The 18,745-nt window shown below is 46.1% G+C and overlaps 1 protein-coding gene across 1 annotated transcript in view; it reads left to right on the plus strand.

The window, feature by feature from the left end:
* The window catches only part of LOC129865498 (ninjurin-2-like), a 65,172-nt gene extending 47,264 nt beyond the window's left edge, over positions 1 to 17,908 (plus strand). Inside the window, exons 2-4 of the mRNA XM_055938345.1 lie at positions 15,822 to 15,955; positions 16,117 to 16,196; positions 17,119 to 17,908. Of these exons, the coding sequence (XP_055794320.1) occupies positions 15,822 to 15,955; positions 16,117 to 16,196; positions 17,119 to 17,267 (363 nt within the window). The 3' untranslated portion in view covers positions 17,268 to 17,908. The remainder of the gene's footprint in view (positions 1 to 15,821; positions 15,956 to 16,116; positions 16,197 to 17,118) is intronic.
* The last annotated feature ends 837 nt before the right edge of the window (positions 17,909 to 18,745 follow it).

Below are 18,745 nucleotides of genomic sequence, written 5' to 3' on the forward strand. Positions count from 1 at the left end.
AGCTGGGTTATAAAGGAGCTCAGGACTGACATAGCTGGGTTATAAAGGAGCTCAGGACTGACATAGCTGGGTTATAAAGGAGCTCAGGACTGACATAGCTGGGTTATAAAGGAGCTCAGGACTGACATAGCTGGGTTATAAAGGAGCTCAGGACTGACATAGCTGGGTTATAAAGGAGCTCAGGACTGACATAGCTGGGTTATAAAGGAGCTCAGGACTGACATAGCTGGGTTATAAAGGAGCTCAGGACTGACATAGCTGGGTTATAAAGGAGCTCAGGACTGACATAGCTAGGTTATAAAGGAGCTCACTCAGGACTGACATAGCTGGGTTATAAAGGAGCTCAGGACTGACATAGCTGGGTTATAAAGGTGCTCAGGACTGACATAGCTGGGTTATAAAGGAGCTCACTCAGGACTGACATAGCTGGGTTATAAAGGAGCTCAGGACTGACATATCTGGGTTATAAAGGAGCTTAGGACTGACATAGCTGGGTTATAAAGGAGCTCAGGACTGACATAGCTGGGTTATAAAGGAGCTCAGGACTGTCATAGCTGGGTTATAAAGGAGCTTAGGACTGACATAGCTGGGTTATAAAGGAGCTCAGGACTGACATAGCTGGGTTATAAAGGAGCTCAGGACTGACATAGCTGGGTTATAAAGGAGCTCAGGACTGACATAGCTGGTTTATAAAGGAGCTCAGGACTGACATAGCTGGGTTATAAAGGAGCTCAGGACTGACATAGCTGGGTTATAAAGGAGCTCAGGACTGACATAGCTGGGTTATAAAGGAGCTCAGGACTGACATAGCTGGGTTATAAAGGAGCTCACTCAGGACTGACATAGCTGGGTTATAAAGGAGCTCAGGACTGACATAGCTATGTTATAAAGGAGCTCAGGACTGACATAGCTAGGTAATAAAGGAGCTCCCTCAGGACCTACATAGCTGGGTTATAAAGGAGCTCAGGACTGACATATCTAGGTTATAAAGGAGCTCACTCAGGACTGACATACACTACATTACCAAAAGTATGTGGACACCTGCTGGTCGAACATCTCATTCCAAAATCATGGGTATTAATATGGAGCTGGTCCCCCCATTGCTGCTATAACAGCCTCCACTCTTCTGGGAAGGCTTTCCACTAGATGTTTGAACATTTCTGCCGGGACTTCCATTCAGCCACAAGATCATTAGTGAAGTTGGGTACTGATGTTGGGCGATTAGGCCTGGCTCGCATTTGGTGTTTCAATTAATCTCAAAAGTGTTCGATGGGGTTGAGGTCAGGGCTCTGTGCAGGCCAGTCAAGTTCTTCAACACTAATCTCGACAAACCATTTCCGTGTGGACCTCGCTTTGTGCACGGAGGCATTGTCATGCTGAAACAGGAAAGGGCCTTCCCTAAACTGTTGACACAAAGTTGGAAGCACAGAATCGTCTAGAATGTCATTGTATGCTGTAGTGTTAAGATTTCCCTTCACTGGAGCTAAGGGGCCGAGCCCGACCCATGAACAACAGCCCCAGGCCATTATTCTACCAGATGGTGAGGCGTGATTCATCTTCAGAGAAAGTGTTTCCACTGCTCCAGATGTTTCCACTGCTCCAGAGAATGTGTTTCCACTGCTCCAGATGTTTCCACTGCTCCAGAGAATGTGTTTCCACTGCTCCAGAGAATGTGTTTCCACTGCTCCAGAGATTGTGTTTCCTCTGCTCCAGAGAATGTGTTTCCACTGCTCCAGAGAATGTGTTTCCACTGCTCCAGAGAATGTGTTTCCACTGCTCCAGAGAATGTGTTTCCACTGCTCCAGAGAATGTGTTTCCACTGCTCCAGATGTTTCCACTGCTCCAGATGTTTCCACTGCTCCAGATGTTTCCACTGCTCCAGATGTTTCCACTGCTCCAGATGTTTCCACTGCTCCAGAGAATGTGTTTCCACTGCTCCAGAGAATGTGTTTCCACTGCTCCAGAGAATGTGCTTCCACTGCTCCAGAGAATGTGTTTCCACTGCTCCAGATGTTTCCACTGCTCCAGAGAATGTGTTTCCACTGCTCCAGAGAATGTGTTTCCACTGCTCCAGAGAATGTGTTTCCACTGCTCCAGAGAATGTGTTTCCTCTGCTCCAGAGAATGTGTTTCCACTGCTCCAGATGTGTTTCCACTGCTCCAGAGAATGTGTTTCCACTGCTCCAGATGTGTTTCCACTGCTCCAGAGAATGTGTTTCCACTGCTCCAGAGAATGTGTTTCCACTGCTCCAGAGAATGTGTTTCCACTGCTCCAGAGAATGTGTTTCCACTGCTCCAGAGAATGTGTTTCCACTGCTCCAGATGTGTTTCCACTGCTCCAGAGAATGTGTTTCCACTGCTCCAGAGTCCTATGGCTGCTCGGCCAAAGAAACCAATTTTATGAAGCTACTGACGAACAGTTATTGTGCTGAAGTTGCTTCCAGAGGCAGTTTGGAACTCGGTAGCGAGTGTTGCAACCGAGGACAGACAATTTTTGTGCGTTACGCGCTTCAGCATGGTCCCATTCTGTGAGCTTGTGTGGCCTACCACTTTGAGGCTGAGCCGTTGTTGCTCCTAGAAGTTTCCACTTCACAATAACAGCACTTACAATCGACTGGAGCAGCTCTAGCAGGGCCAAAATTTGACGAACTGGCTAGTTGGAAAGATGGCATCCTATGCCGGTGCCATGTTGAAAGTCACTGAGCTCTTCAGTAAGGCCATGCTATGTTTGTTTATGGAGATTGCATTGCTGTGAGCTCGATTTTATACACCTGTCAGCAACGGGTGTGGCTGAAATAGCCAAATACTTTTGTGTATATATAGTGTCTCTAGGTCACATAAGAGTTCATTCAGGACTGACATACAGTACCTAGGTTATGTAAGAGCTCACTCAGCGTATGAGATGGGCCCCTCTCCCTTTCTATGTTTTTCTCTCTATCTGCCTTTGTCTCTTTCTCCTTCTCTCTCTCTGTCTCTCTCTCTGTCTTTTTCTCTCTCTCTCTCTGCCTCTCTCTTTCTCCCCTCTCTCTCTGTCTCCTCTCTCTCCTCTCCCCTCTCTCTCTCTCTCTCTCTCGCTCTCTCTCTCTCTGTCTCCTTCTCTCTCTCCTCTCCCCTCTCTCTCTCTTTCTCCTATCTCTGTCCTTCTCTCCCTCTCTCTCTACTTCTTCCTTCTCCCCTCTCTCTCCTATCCTCACCCTCTTACCCTCACTTTCCTCTCTCCATTGGCCAAGACACCCGACAAGCAGGGGTATGATTGGCTGAGAACCCTAAGGTGTGGGGTGAAATATAACCTGTATCTGTCGTTGGCACGGTAACACTGTGTAACGTTTGTTGTCGGAATGAGACCAAGGTGCAGCGTAGTAGGCGTACATTCTTCTTTAATTTAAATGTTCCACCAAAAAACAATACAACGACCGAACAGCTTCGTCGTGCAAACTACATGCTCTCAAAACAAAGACAAGATCCCACTGAAGGAGGGAAAAGGGCTGCCTAAGTATGATCCCCAATCAGAGACAATGAAAGACTGCTGCCTCTGATTGGGAACCACACTCGGCCAAACACAAAGAAATAGAGAACATAGAATGCCCACCGAAATCACACCCTGACGGAACCAAACATAGAGAATAACAAGGATCAGGGTGTGACACACTGATAGTTATCTATGTTTTCTTTTTGAATGCTTACACATGTAGGATCTGAAATTGACCAGTTTCTCACAGTAGGAAAATAACCATGCAGCAACAGGAAATGATTGTGTGGATTATTATTGATCGACATTTTTGTAGGGGTTGGTACATTTGTTGTAAGGATAAATCAAGTCTAAAATTTGAAAGTGGAAATTATAAACTTTAGAAGCCTTTGTAAATCTTGAATACAATACATGTGTTCATGTCTTGATCAACAGGTTGATCAAATTAAGATCCTGCACCTGTAGCAGTAAATCCTGTCATGTCAGGCAGGTATGGTGATTTGATGCCACACATACTGTAGAGGCCTACATGTTTTCAGAGGTACAGTATTTGTCAGCAAACGTCATGCATGAAACTTTTGAACACTAGCAAAGTGTAGTTGTCCCAGTGATAGTGATAGATAATTCATGTTTGATACATAAAGTGTAGTTGTCCCAGTGATAGTGATAGATAATTCATGTTTGATACATAACGTGTAGTTGTCCCAGTGATAGTGATAGATAATTCATGTTTGATACATAAAGTGTAGTTGTCCCAGTGATAGTGAATGTTCTGATAGGAGTTCACGAGGACTGTTTTTGATCATATGCCCCGATCAGGAAACACTCTGGGACTACATCCTACTACTACACAGTTAGATAAAATGCCCGTTCCCTCCAGACCCCCGCCTGTTCCCTCCAGACCCCCGCCCGTTCCCTCCAGACCCCCGCCCGTTCCCTCCAGACCTCCGTCTGTTCCCTCAAGACCCCCGCCCGTTCCCTCCAGACCCCCGCCCGTTCCCTTCAGACCCCCGCCCGTTCCCTCCAGACCCCCGCCTGTTCCCTCCAGACCCCCGCCCGTTCCCTCCAGACCCCCGCCCGTTCCCTCCAGACCCCCGCCTGTTAACTCCAGACCCCCGCCTGTTCCCTCCAGACCCCCGCCCGTTCCCTCCAGACCCCCGCCTGTTAACTCCAGACCCCCGCCTGTTCCCTCCAGACCCCCACCCGTTCCCTCCAGACCCCCGCCCGTTCCCTCCAGACCCCCGCCCGTTAACTCATGGCAAACTTTCAAATTACAGTGTCAGAAGAACAATTTGCTCGTCTTTAGTTAGTTACATAGTGTAAGGTAGGGGTCAATTAACTCAGTTCAGTCAATTCATGAACTGGAAAAATGTCTCTACCCTGTCTCAGATGTTTCCCTTGCGGTCCCCCCCCGTCCCCCCCGTCCCGTCCCACCCCCCATCCTGTCGTCCCCCCCGTCCCCTCATGCCGCCCCCCGTCTCCCCGTCCCATCCCCGGCATGTCGTCCCCACGTCCCGCCCCCCATCCTGTCATCCCCCCATCCCGCCCCCCCCCTGTCCTGTCCCCCCCCATAGAAAATACCTGTATAAATAATACTATAAAAGGTCTCTATGAAGGTCGTCGTTGTGCCAAGATACACAGTGGGTAAAACAGAAGAAAGAAAGACAAAACTGAGGGGAGAATGTGCCACTCTGACCCACTCCTAGCCTGTTCCCATTCGCCATCGGCCAGGGGAGCAGCCAATGAGCAGTAAGGGGAGATGTTTTACTTCCTGTGGGCTGGTATACGGCCCCCTTTGAGGAATATTCCAGACCTCTCCCGTTGTGTTTATTTAATAATCCTGCTTGTTAACTAAAACAGTACCACAGTGTGTGTGGTATAACTCGACCTGAGCCTGTGTGTGTGTGTGTGTGTGTGTGTGTGTGTGTGTGTGTGTGTGTGTGTGTGTGTGTGTGTGTGTGTGTGTGTGTGTGTGTGTGTGTGTGGTATAACTCGACCTGAGCCTATGTGTGTGTGTGTGTGGTATAACTCGACCTGAGCCTATGTGTGTGTGTGTGTGTGTGTGTGTGTGTGTGTGTGTGTGTGTGTGTGTGTGTGTGTGTGTGTGTGTGTGTGTGTGTGTGTGTGTGTGTGTGTGTGTGTGGTTACTAGACTTGAGCCTGGTGCTGGGTCTTTCCTGCTTTCAGGAAAGGAAAATGAATTTAAAGGGAAAGACAGGACTCCAGACTTTACCTACACTACAGTCCTTTATATATGTATCCACAGGTAGATATAAATACATTTAATAATGTCTGGGCTTTCAGGGTTTATAGTTATTGAGAGGGAAGGAGAGAGAGAGAGAGTTAGTGATAGAGAGTTAGTGAGAGAGAGAGTTAGAGAGAGAGAGTTAGAGAGAGAGAGTTAGTGAGAGAGAGTTAGTGTGTGAGAGAGAGAGAGAGAGAGAGAGAGAGAGAGAGAGAGAGAGAGAGAGAGAGAGAGAGAGAGAGAGAGAACCAAAAACGGGAGAAGATTTGAGAAAACGAGTGCGTGAAAAAGAGATATGAGTGTATATTCTGGCAGCCCTCCCTGTAAGTAATGTAAATACCGTGTGACTGTAGCGGTGTCAGAGGAGAACCAGTATACAGTATATACATTCCTCCTCTCCTCCCTCCCTCCCTGAGCACGTGGTGGGACATGAAGTCAGTGTTATGAAACACTTAGAGTTCTAGGAAGGCAGACGTCAGTTCCAAGAGATCAGGGACGTAGGAGGAATAACAACCAGGCAGTGCAGCAACACATTTATACCCCCGTCGCTGTACAAAGGTCAGAGGTCAGGTTGTTATTGTAAAAGACAATGTTTTCCTCAATGACTTACCTGACTTACCAAAACAAAAGTTTACAATTCTTCAAATGATTGACAAGTTGTTGATTTTCTCTTCAGTCCGTTTGAGAGAACGAGTCATCTGAAAGTTTCAACAGGTATTCGCCAGGTGCACCGGATACAACAGGTATTCGCCAGGTGCACCGTATACAACAGGTATTCGCCAGGTGCACCGGATACAACAGGTATTCGCCAGGTGCACCCGATACAACAGGTATTCGCCAGGTGCACCCGATACAACAGGTATTCGCCAGGTGCACCGGATACAACAGGTATTCGCCAGGTGCACCGGATACAACAGGTATTCGCCAGGTGCACCGGATACAACAGGTACTCGCCAGGTGCACCGGATACAACAGGTACTCGCCAGGTGCACCGGATACAACAGGTACTCGCCAGGTGCACCGGATACAACAGGTATTCGCCAGGTGCACCGGATACAACAGGTATTCGCCAGGTGCACCCGATACAACAGGTATTCGCCAGGTGCACCCGATACAACAGGTATTCGCCAGGTGCACCGGATACAACAGGTATTCGCCAGGTGCACCGGATACAACAGGTATTCGCCAGGTGCACCGGATACAACAGGTATTCGCCAGGTGCACCGGATACAACAGGTATTCGCCAGGTGCACCGGATACAACAGGTATTCGCCAGGTGCACCCGATACAACAGGTATTCGCCAGGTGCACCCGATACAACAGGTATTCGCCAGGTGCACCGGATACAACAGGTATTCGCCAGGTGCACCGGATACAACAGGTATTCGCCAGGTGCACCGGATACAACAGGTATTCGCCAGGTGCACCGGATACAACAGGTATTCGCCAGGTGCACCGAAAACAACAGGTATTCGCCAGGTGCACCGGATACAACAGGTATTCGCCAGGTGCACCGGATACAACAGGTATTCGCCAGGTGCACCCGATACAACAGGTATTCGCCAGGTGCACCGGATACAACAGGTATTCGCCAGGTGCACCGGATACAACAGGTACTCGCCAGGTGCACCGGATACAACAGGTATTCGCCAGGTGCACCGGATACAACAGGTATTCGCCAGGTGCACCGGATACAACAGGTATTCGCCAGGTGCACCGGATACAACAGGTATTCGCCAGGTGCACCGGATACAACAGGTATTCGCCAGGTGCACCCGATACAACAGGTGTAAAACAGTACAGTGACATTCCTACCTTGGGAGCTCCTTCCAGCAATGCAGAGTTAATAATAATAATAATAATCTAGATAATAATAATAATAATAGAAAATACATGTTTTAAAACAAGAAGCACGATATAGGTTGAAGAAACAGGACAATAACACAGAGATGTTGTCTGTATCATGTTGGGGTCACAGTTCACAGGCTCTTACAGGAGGTCTGGTTCTGGAAAGGACCTAAAATGGCCGCTTCCATCATGATGTTCTGAAACATGTTTTGTGATACGAATGTAAAACAAACTAAACATGTCAAACATCCTCACAGTGAAGTTTCTATGTGAGAACTGTCAGAACAATTGGAGACACCAAAGATATTTCCCTCCTCCTCTGGGGTGGAATCGGATACAAAGGACTTGCTGACAGACATGACGGTGTTGTGACAGATTTACGGGTTGAGGAATACGGACATTGTTTCCAAGAGATCAAAGAAGAGACAAAGTACACAGCAGGAAGAGCAACACTACAAAGCAGTACACCTTTAAAAACACAAACTACAACAACGTCCCCTGTATTAAGAGGACAACTTTAGTAATATGACTGTTTACTTACAACCATTCCCCTTTCTCCCCAGTAGAGGGGTACCATTCCCTTTTCTCCCCAGTAGAGGGGTACCATTCCCTTTTCTCCCCAGTAGAGGGGTACCATTCCCTTTTCTCCCCAGTAGAGGGGTACCATTCCCTTTTCTCCCCAGTAGAGGGGTACCATTCCCTTTTCTCCCCAGTAGAGGGGTACCATTCCCTTTTCTCCCCAGTAGAAGAGGGGTACCATTCCCATTTCTCCCCAGTAGAAGAGGGGTACCATTCCCTTTTCTCCACAGTAGAAGAGGGGTACCATTCCCTTTTCTCCCCAGTAGAAGAGTGAACCATTCCCTGTTCTCCCCAGTAGAAGAGGGGTACTGTAACGGCAGTCCTCCTCCTCTTCATCTTCGGAAGAGGAGGAGTATTGAGGGAACCAAGGCGCAGCGAAGTTTGAATACATAATTTATTAAACGAAAACACGAACTTGAATAAACTAACAAAAAACAACAAACGGTGTAGACAGACCTAGACGACGTACTTACATAAAACAAGAAAAAACGCACGAATAGGAACATAGGCTACACAAACCGAACAAACCGTAAACAGTCCCGCGTGGTGTACAAACACAGACACGGAAGACAATCACCCACAACGAACACTGTGACAACGCCTACCTAAATATGACTCTTAATTAGAGGAACGCCAAACACCTGCCTCTAATTAAGAGCCATACCAGGCAACCCAAAAACCAACACAGAAACAGAAAACATAGAATGCCCACCCAACCTCACGTCCTGACCAACTAACACACATAAACTAACAGAAATAGGTCAGGAACGTGACAGGTACCATTCCCTTTTCTCCCCAGTAAAAGAGGGGTACCATTCCCTTTTCTCCCCAGTAAAAGAGGGGAACCATTCCCTTTTCTCCCCAGTAGAAGAGGGGTACCATTCCCTTTTCTCCCCAGTAGAAGAGGGGTACCATTCCCTTTTCTCCCCAGTAGAAGAGGGGGTACCATTCCCTTTTCTCCCCAGTAGAAGAGGGGTACCATTCCCTTTTCTCCCCAGTAAAAGAGGGGTACCATTCCCTTTTCTCCCCAGTAGAAGAGGGGTACCATTCCCTTTTCTCCCCAGTAGAAGAGGGGGTACCATTCCCTTTTCTCCCCGGTAGAAGAGGGGTACCATTCCCTTTTCTCCCCAGTAGAAGAGGGGTACCATTCCCTTTTCTCCCCGGTAGAAGAGGGGTACCATTCCCTTTTCTCCCCAGTAAAAGAAGGGTACCATTCCCTTTTCTCCCCAGTAGAAGAGGGGGAACCATTCCATTTTCTCCCCAGTAGAAGAGGGGGAACCATTCCATTTTCTCCCCAGTAAAAGAGGGGTACCATTCCCTTTTCTCCCCAGTAGAAGAGGGGTACCATTCCCTTTTCTCCCCAGTAGAAGAGGGGTACCATTCCCTTTTCTCCCCAGTAGAAGAGGGGTACCATTCCCTTTTCTCCCCAGTAAAAGAGGGGTACCATTCCCTTTTCTCCCCAGTAAAAGAGGGGTACCATTCCCTTTTCTCCCCAGTAGAAGAGGGGTACCATTCCCTTTTCTCTCCAGTAGAAGAGGGGGTACCATTCCCTTTTCTCCCCAGTAGAAGAGGGGGAACCATTCCCTTTTCTCCCCAGTAGAAGAGGGGTACCATTCCCTTTTCTCCCCAGTAGAAGAGGGGGAACCATTCCCTTTTCTCCCCAGTAGAAGAGGGGTACCATTCCCTTTTCTCCCCAGTAGAAGAGGGGTACCATTCCCTTTTCTCCCCAGTAGAAGAGGGGGTACCATTCCCTTTTCTCCCCAGTAGAAGAGGGGTACCATTCCCTTTTCTCCCCAGTAAAAGAGGGGTACCATTCCCTTTTCTCCCCAGTAGAAGAGGGGTACCATTCCCTTTTCTCCCCAGTAGAAGAGGGGGTACCATTCCCTTTTCTCCCCAGTAGAAGAGGGGTACCATTCCCTTTTCTCTCCAGTAGAAGAGGGGTACCATTCCCTTTTCTCCCCAGTAGAAGAGGGGTACCATTCCCTTTTCTCCCCGGTAGAAGAGGGGTACCATTCCCTTTTCTCCCCAGTAAAAGAGGGGTACCATTCCCTTTTCTCCCCGGTAGAAGAGGGGTACCATTCCCTTTTCTCCCCAGTAAAAGAGGGGTACCATTCCCTTTTCTCCCCAGTAGAAGAGGGGGAACCATTCCATTTTCTCCCCAGTAGAAGAGGGGGAACCATTCCATTTTCTCCCCAGTAAAAGAGGGGTACCATTCCCTTTTCTCCCCAGTAGAAGAGGGGTACCATTCCCTTTTCTCCCCAGTAGAAGAGGGGTACCATTCCCTTTTCTCTCCAGTAGAAGAGGGGGTACCATTCCCTTTTCTCCCCAGTAGAAGAGTGGTACCATTCCCTTTTCTCCCAACAACGCACCACTGTACAGTGTAACGTCCCCTAAACCCTCTCCTCAGCAGGACAACTGTATTACTGTACAGTGTAACGCCCCCTAAACCCTCTCCTCAGCAGGACAACTGTATTACTGTACAGTGTAACGCCCCCTAAACCCTCTCCTCAGCAGGACAACTGTATTACTGTACAGTGTAACGCCCCCTAAATCCTCTCCTCAGCAGGACAACTTAATTACTAGCTACAACTATCTATAGTATCATTTCCTGGTGGAGATGTTTGTTGTGATATCGTTGTTTTGAGGGGAACATCAGTATCACTTCCTGGTGATGTTTGTTGTGATATCGTTGTTATGAGGGGAACATCAGTATCACTTCCTGGTGGAGATGTTTGTTGTGATATCGTTGTTATGAGGGGAACATCAGTATCACTTTCTGGTGGAGATGTTTGTTGTGATATCGTTGTTATGAGGGGAACATCAGTATCACTTCCTGGTGGAGATGTTTGTTGTGATATCGTTGAGGGGAACATCAGTGTCACTTCCTGGTGGAGATGTTTGTTGTGATATCGTTGTTATGAGGGGAACATCAGTATCACTTCCTGGTGGAGATGTTTGTTGTGATATCGTTGAGGGGAACATCAGTATCCTGATGGTTAGAGGATATCATTGTTTGTCTGCTTCTCTTTTTGTTATTAGATAAGTAATAACGACTACAGCTGATCCTCTCATGCTCAACATAGCGGAAAGACACACACACACACGTGCACGAACGCACGCAGGAACGGGCGTGCAAGACGCACACACACACACGTGCACGAACGCAGGCAGGAACGGGCGTGCAAGACGCACACACACACGTGCACGAACGCAGGCAGGAACGGGCGTGCAAGACGCACACACACACGTGCACGAACGCATGCAGGAACGGGCGTGCAAGACGCACACACACACGTGCACGAACGCACGCAGGAACGGGTGTGCAAGACGCACACACACACACGTGCACGAACGCAGGCAGGAACGGGCGTGCAAGACACACACACACACGTGTATACACAAACTTTACTTCTCAAACAGAAACGTTGGCTCCATGCAGTCTGAGTAAATGGAAATGGTCCATTAACTTAGATATGCCATCAATTTACAGTAACATCTATAAAAACGATTGTTTCAACTACCGGATAAGTACACATTACAATTTCAAGTGGTTTGTTTAATATCTCAAACACAATCAATCATCATAAATCAGATCTGCAGTCATGGTCAGTGCTGCCCTCTATTGGTCATTTACTGGTATTACAAGTGCAGCAGTCTTATAGAAAAACACCCAGCATAGCAGTTTGTTGATGCATAGTGCCCCCTTGTGTTGATAACTAGTACTGAATTGTCTCTCCTTCCCTGTACTTCTACTCCATAGCAACATTAGTGGATTAGGTAGCATGCTTAGTCTCTCTTCTGCTATGTTAACACACTACTGAAACAGCTGCTTTGTGGAAGTTAGGTGGCCTGCCGTACACACACACACACACACACACACACACACACACACACACACACACACACACACACACACACACACACACACACACACACACACACACACACACACACACACTCTGTGTGGGTGAACTAGAGCCGATGAGGTATAGTGCTGGTCTGATGGAGTATTTTTATTTTATTTATTTTACCGTTATTTTACCAGGTAAGTTGACTGAGAACACGTTCTCATTTGCAGCAACGACCTGGGGAATAGTTACAGGGGAGAGGAGGGGGATGAATGAGCCAATTGTAAACTCTACTGGTCTGGTCTGGTGGTCTACTGGTCTACTGGTCTACTGGTCTAGTCTGATGGTCTACTGGTCTGGTCTGGTAGAGTCTGTTGGTCTACTGGTCTGGTCTGGTGGTCTACTGGTCTACTGGTCTACTGGTCTAGTATGATGGTCTATTGGTCTGGTCTGATGGTCTACTGGTCTGGTCTGATGGTCTACTGGTCTGGTCTGGTGGAGTCTGATGGTCTACTGGTCTGGTGGAGTTTGATGGTCTACTGGTCTGGTGGAGTTTGATGGTCTACTGGTCTGGTCTGATGGTCTACTGGTCTGGTCTGGTGGAGTCTGATGGTCTACTGGTCTGGTGGAGTTTGATGGTTTACTGGTCTGGTCTGGTGGAATCTGTTGGTCTACTGGTCTGGTCGTCTAACTGGTCTAGTCTGGTGGAGTCTGATGGTCTACTGGTCTGGTCTGGTAGAGTCTGTTGGTCTACTGGTCTGGTCTGGTGGTCTACTGGTCTACTGGTCTACTGGTCTAGTCTGATGGTCTACTGGTCTGGTTTGGTGGTCTACTGGTCTGATGGAGTCTGATGGTCTACTGGTCTGGTCTGATGGTCTACTGGTCTACTGGTCTACTGGTCTAGTCTGATGGTCTACTGGTCTGGTTTGGTGGTCTACTGGTCTGATGGAGTCTGATGGTCTACTGGTTTGGTCTGATTGTCTTCTGGTCTGGTCTGGTGGAGTCTGATGGTCTACTGGTCTGATGGAGTCTGATGTTCTACTGGTATAGTCTGGTGGAGTCTGATGGTCTACTGGTCTGGTCTGATGGAGTATGATGGTCTATTGGTCTGGTCTGATGGTCTACTGGTCTGGTCTGATGGTCTACTGGTCTGGTCTGGTGGAGTCTGATGGTCTACTGGTCTGGTGGAGTTTGATGGTCTACTGGTCTGGTCTGGTGGAATCTGTTGGTCTACTGGTCTGGTCGTCTAACTGGTCTAGTCTGGTGGAGTCTGATGGTCTACTGGTCTGGTCTGGTAGAGTCTGTTGGTCTACTGGTCTGGTCTGGTGGTCTACTGGTCTACTGGTCTACTGGTCTAGTCTGATGGTCTACTGGTCTGGTTTGGTGGTCTACTGGTCTGATGGAGTCTGATGGTCTACTGGTCTGGTCTGATGGTCTACTGGTCTACTGGTCTACTGGTCTAGTCTGATGGTCTACTGGTCTGGTTTGGTGGTCTACTGGTCTGATGGAGTCTGATGGTCTACTGGTTTGGTCTGATTGTCTTCTGGTCTGGTCTGGTGGAGTCTGATGGTCTACTGGTCTGATGGAGTCTGATGTTCTACTGGTCTAGTCTGGTGGAGTCTGATGGTCTACTGGTCTGGTCTGATGGAGTCTGATGGTCTACTGGTCTGGTCTGATTGTCTACTGGTCTGGTCTGATGGTCTACTGGTCTGGTCTGATGGAGTCTGATGGTCTACTGGTTTGGTCTAATGGAGTCTGATGGTCTACTGGTCTGGTCTGATGGAGTCTGATGGTCTACTGGTTTGGTCTAATGGAGTCTGATGGTCTACTGGTCTGGACTGGTGGAGTTTGATGGTCTACTGGTCTACTGGTCTTGTCTGGTGGAGTCTGATGGTCTACTGGTCTACTGGTCTACAGAACAGCTGGGATCAGGTTAGCCACCTGATCTACCCTGAGCCACAGAGCAAACAAACAACATGATGAACACACACACACACACACACACACACACACACACACACACACACACACACACACACACACACACACACACACACACACACACACACACACACACACACACACACACACACACACACTTGTTTTATTTATTTAAATAGGCAAGTCAGTTAAGAACAAATTCTTATTTACAATGACTGCCTACCAAACCCTAACCCGGACGACGCTGGGCCAATGGGACTCCCAATCACGGACAGTTGTGATACAGCCTGGAATCCAACCAGGATCTGTAGTGACGCCTCTAGCACTGAGATGCAGTGCCTTAGACCGCTGCGCCACTCGGGAGCCCACGATGTACACACTCTAACACACACACAACATGTACACCACGATGGACACACTCTAACACACACACACACACACAGCACGTACACTACGATGTACACACTCTAATACACACACACAGCACGTACACCATGATGGACACACTCTAACACACACAGAGAAATGAAATACAGAAATATCTATTTTACATAAGTATTCAGACCCCTGAGTCAATACTTTGTAGAAGCACCTTTGGCAGCGATTACAGATGTGAGTCTTTCTGGGTAAATCTATAACAGCCTTCCACACCTGGATTGTGTTACAGTATATAGTATAGTATAGTATACAGTATATAGTATACACTATATAGTATATAGTATAGTATACAGTATATAGTATAGTATACAGTATATAGTATAGTATACAGTATACAGTATATAGTATAGTATAAGGTCTATAGTATAGTATAGTATACATTATATAGTATATAGTATAGTATACAGTATATAGTATATTATACAGTATATAGTGTAGTATACAGTATATAGTATAGTATACAGTATATAGTATAGTATACAGTATACAGTATAGTATATTATACATTATATAGTATAGTATAGTATACATTATATAGTATATCGTATAGTATACAGTATATAGTATAGTATACAGTATATAGTATAGTATACAGTATATAGTATAGTATACAGTATAGTATATTATACATTATATAGTATAGTATACAGTATATAGTATACAGTATATAGTATAGTATAGTATACCGTATGTAGTATAGTATAGTATACAGTTTTCCCCCTCCCCTCACCACTGTTTCCTACATGTTATTCTGGATACTGTGCTGCCATCTATTGGTGCATTAGGAGAATTGACGAGGGTTCAGATTACAGATTGTATTTGCTTCCATCTACTGTATGAAGGGGAGAAACAACTAGTGGGTAGAGGATTTTACTTACCCGTCCCTCGCTCCCTCCCTTCCTCAGGGTGGTGACTCTAGTCTCAACCTGAAACACTATGCCACTAAGAAGACCAGAGCAGAGAGAATGTTAGACATGGCCTTACTCATGGTTAATACTCTCTCTGTCTCTCTCTCTTTTTCTCTTTTTCTCTTTTTCTCTCTCTCTGTCTCTCTCTGTCTATGTCTATGTCTATGTCTATGTCTATGTCTATGTCTATGTCTCTGTCTATGTCTCTCTGTCTCTCTGTCTCTCTGTCTCTCTGTCTCTCTCTCTTTTTCTCTTTTTCTCTCTCTCTCTCTGTCTCTCTCTGTCTATGTCTATGTCTATGTCTATGTCTCTCTCTCTCTGTCTCTCTGTCTCTCTGTCTCTCACTCTCACTCTCACTCTCACTCTCACTCTGACTCTGACTCTGTCTCTGTCTCTGTCTCTGTCTCTGTCTCTGTCTCTGTCTCTGTCTCTGTCTCTGTCTCTGTCTCTCTGTCTCTCTGTCTCTCTGTCTCTCTGTCTCTCTGTCTCTCTGTCTCTGTCTCTGTCTCTGTCTCTGTCTCTGTCTCTGTCTCTGTCTCTGTCTCAGGGTGGTAACACCAGTCTGAATCTGAACCACTATGCCACTAAGAAGACGGTGGCAGGGAGCATGTTAGATGTGGCCCTGCTGATGGCCAACGCTGCCCAGCTGAAGGCCGTCCTGGAACAGGGGCCAGACTTCAGGTATTCTTATTACATTTCATTTGATCATTTAAAACACAACTGGATATTTGTGTGTAAAATAATTGTAACAATAAAGTTTCCTGACTCACTGTATTTCCATTGTAGTCGTCTGGTTTTGGCCACAAGGCAGGATGAGTCTAAGAGATTATACGTCATTACAGGTACTACGTCACCGTCGTGGTCCTCATCGGGTCTTCCCTGCTCTTCCAGGTGCTGGCTGGGGTACTGTTTGTCGCCATGGGTGAGTCTGGGATCGTAAAGTCAAGTGTCATTATAGTAAAGAACCTGGACTGTAAGATGTCCATGCGAGGGGCAACAGAAGCACACAGTCCGTTTCACAATTCAACCAATGTGTTGTAAACAGTTTATTACTGACCTTTAAACAGTCATCTTAGTCCAGCAGGGCTCCAGTTGTCTGTAGCTGACGTGATGTAACTCTGTAGTTCTGAACCAGTTGTCTGTAGCTGACGTGATGTAACTCTGTAGTTCTGAACCAGTTGTCTGTAGCTGACGTGATGTAACTCTGTAGTTCTGAACCAGTTGTCTGTAGCTGACGTGATGTAACTCTGTAGTTCTAAACCAGTTGTCTGTAGCTGACGTGATGTAACTCTGTAGTTCTGAACCAGTTGTCTGTAGCTGACGTGATGTAACTCTGTAGTTCTGAACCAGTTGTCTGTAGCTGACGTGATGTAACTCTGTAGTTCTGAACCAGTTGTCTGTAGCTGACGTGATGTAACTCTGTAGTTCTAAACCAGTTGTCTGTAGCTGACGTGATGTAACTCTGTAGTTCTGAACCAGTAGTTGTTTAGTAAACTGTAAACATGAACTTGCTTGACCACGCTGCAGGTCATATGACTGTTATATGTAATATTTGCTTTGTGGACGTCGCCTGACAGATGTTTCTCTCTGGTTTTGTGGTGAAACAAACGTATGTGTAGTTTAATTTATTCCGCCACTGTGTGACTGTTTTTTGTTGTTGTATATTATTGTATATCACGGTGGCGTATGAACGAAAGGGTTATAGAGCAAACAACACAATATCACAACATAGGATATAATATGTCTTGTTTCCCGGCTTGGCTTCCTCTGTGATATTACCCACGCACCACTGCGGTATAGGATCTCGCCTCAGTTACAACACTGTTTGTCTCTGTGTGTTCCAGCACGTAAGGACCTGAACGACGTAGCCAACCAGAGGAAGCTGGACATCATGAACAACGTGGCCACCGGCCTTGTCTTCATCACCGCCATCATCAACATCTTCATCACCGCATTTGGAGTGCAGAAAACTGGCTTGTACCCCAAAACCTAGACTGAAGACTGGCCTGTACCCCAAAACCTATACAGTAGACTGACCTGTACCCCAAAACCTAGACAGAATACTGACCTGTACCCCAAAACCTAGACTGAAGACTGGCCTGCACCCCAAAACCTATACAGTAGACTGACCTGTACCCCAAAACCTAAAGTGATATACTTCAGCGATATTATCTTTTAAAACATGGCAATACGGGTTTACTATTGTAACTTTTTTTATCAGAAGAGATTTGTAAAAGGAAGATATTAATAATTGTAAATGTCAAAAAGCAGAATTGTCTTATTCTAATGTGTATGGCTCAGAAATCAAATTAAAGACAAGTGTTTGGGCTACAGATCAGTCTCTGTAGACAAACGGGTTGCCTCCCACAATTTAACAATGTTCAAGCATGTCCTTGGTCTGGGATTTCCAAGAATGGCTACAGACCAATGGGTCTTCTGATAATATAAGGGTCTTCTGATAATATAAGGGTCTTCAGATAGGGGAAAGATAATATAAGGGTCTTCAGATAATATGAGGGTCTTCAGATAATATAAGGGGAAACAGTGACTACTAGTGGTCTGTATTTGACTAATAAAGAAGGATACTCACTGTGTCCAAAGTGTGTCTCTAATGCAATAAAGTCCATACAACAACTGTGTCTTGGTCAAATGTTCTGCTATGTGCTTAGACACGTGATACTGAATAAAGGTGCTTATAAATGATAAGTAATACGGTCGTGGAGTAAATGATGACATCAGTTACATGTAATCTGATTACAACAAAAACTGTAACTGTAATTACTTATGTTACCAGCAAAAAACATTGTAATCAGATTACAGATACTTTTGGAAAAACGAGATGATTACTTCTTGGATTACTTTTTTTTTTTAAAGGATGTTGTGCAAAAAAAATACATTATGACAGCTTCCTGTTTTCTCAATGACATTCAGTTAAGCATTGAAAAAAGGAGCAGGTTTAAAGGTCCAATGCACCTGTTTTTAGCTCAATATCAAATCATTTCTAACTAACAATTAAGTGCCTTATTGTGATTTCAATTAAAATGGTCAAAAATAAACAAAAAATAGCTTCTTGGCAAAGAACAATTTCTATTGGTCCGAGTTAGGAGGGGAAAAATGAAAACTAGCTATTATTGGCAGAGAGGTTTGGAATGCTATTCTTATTGGTCGGTTAACTAATTTACCACCTGGTGATTTCACCAGACAGGCCAAAACTCAATTCCACCAAAAACAGGCTGAAATTTCAGGCTGAAAAAACAGCTCTTATAGGAAAAGGAGCATCATCATCATTTTCACCATTCCACAGTATTATTCCGACCTCATAGTGTGGAAATATACACAGAGTGGACAAAACATTAGGAACACCTGCTCTTTCCATGACATAGACTGACCAGGTGAAAGCTATGATCCCTTATTGATGTCACCTGTTAAATCCACTTCAATCAGTGTAGATGAAGGTAGAGGAGACAGGTT

The sequence above is a fragment of the Salvelinus fontinalis genome, chromosome 11 (assembly GCF_029448725.1).
Source record: "Salvelinus fontinalis isolate EN_2023a chromosome 11, ASM2944872v1, whole genome shotgun sequence".
In the NCBI taxonomy this organism is placed as follows: domain Eukaryota; kingdom Metazoa; phylum Chordata; class Actinopteri; order Salmoniformes; family Salmonidae; genus Salvelinus; species Salvelinus fontinalis.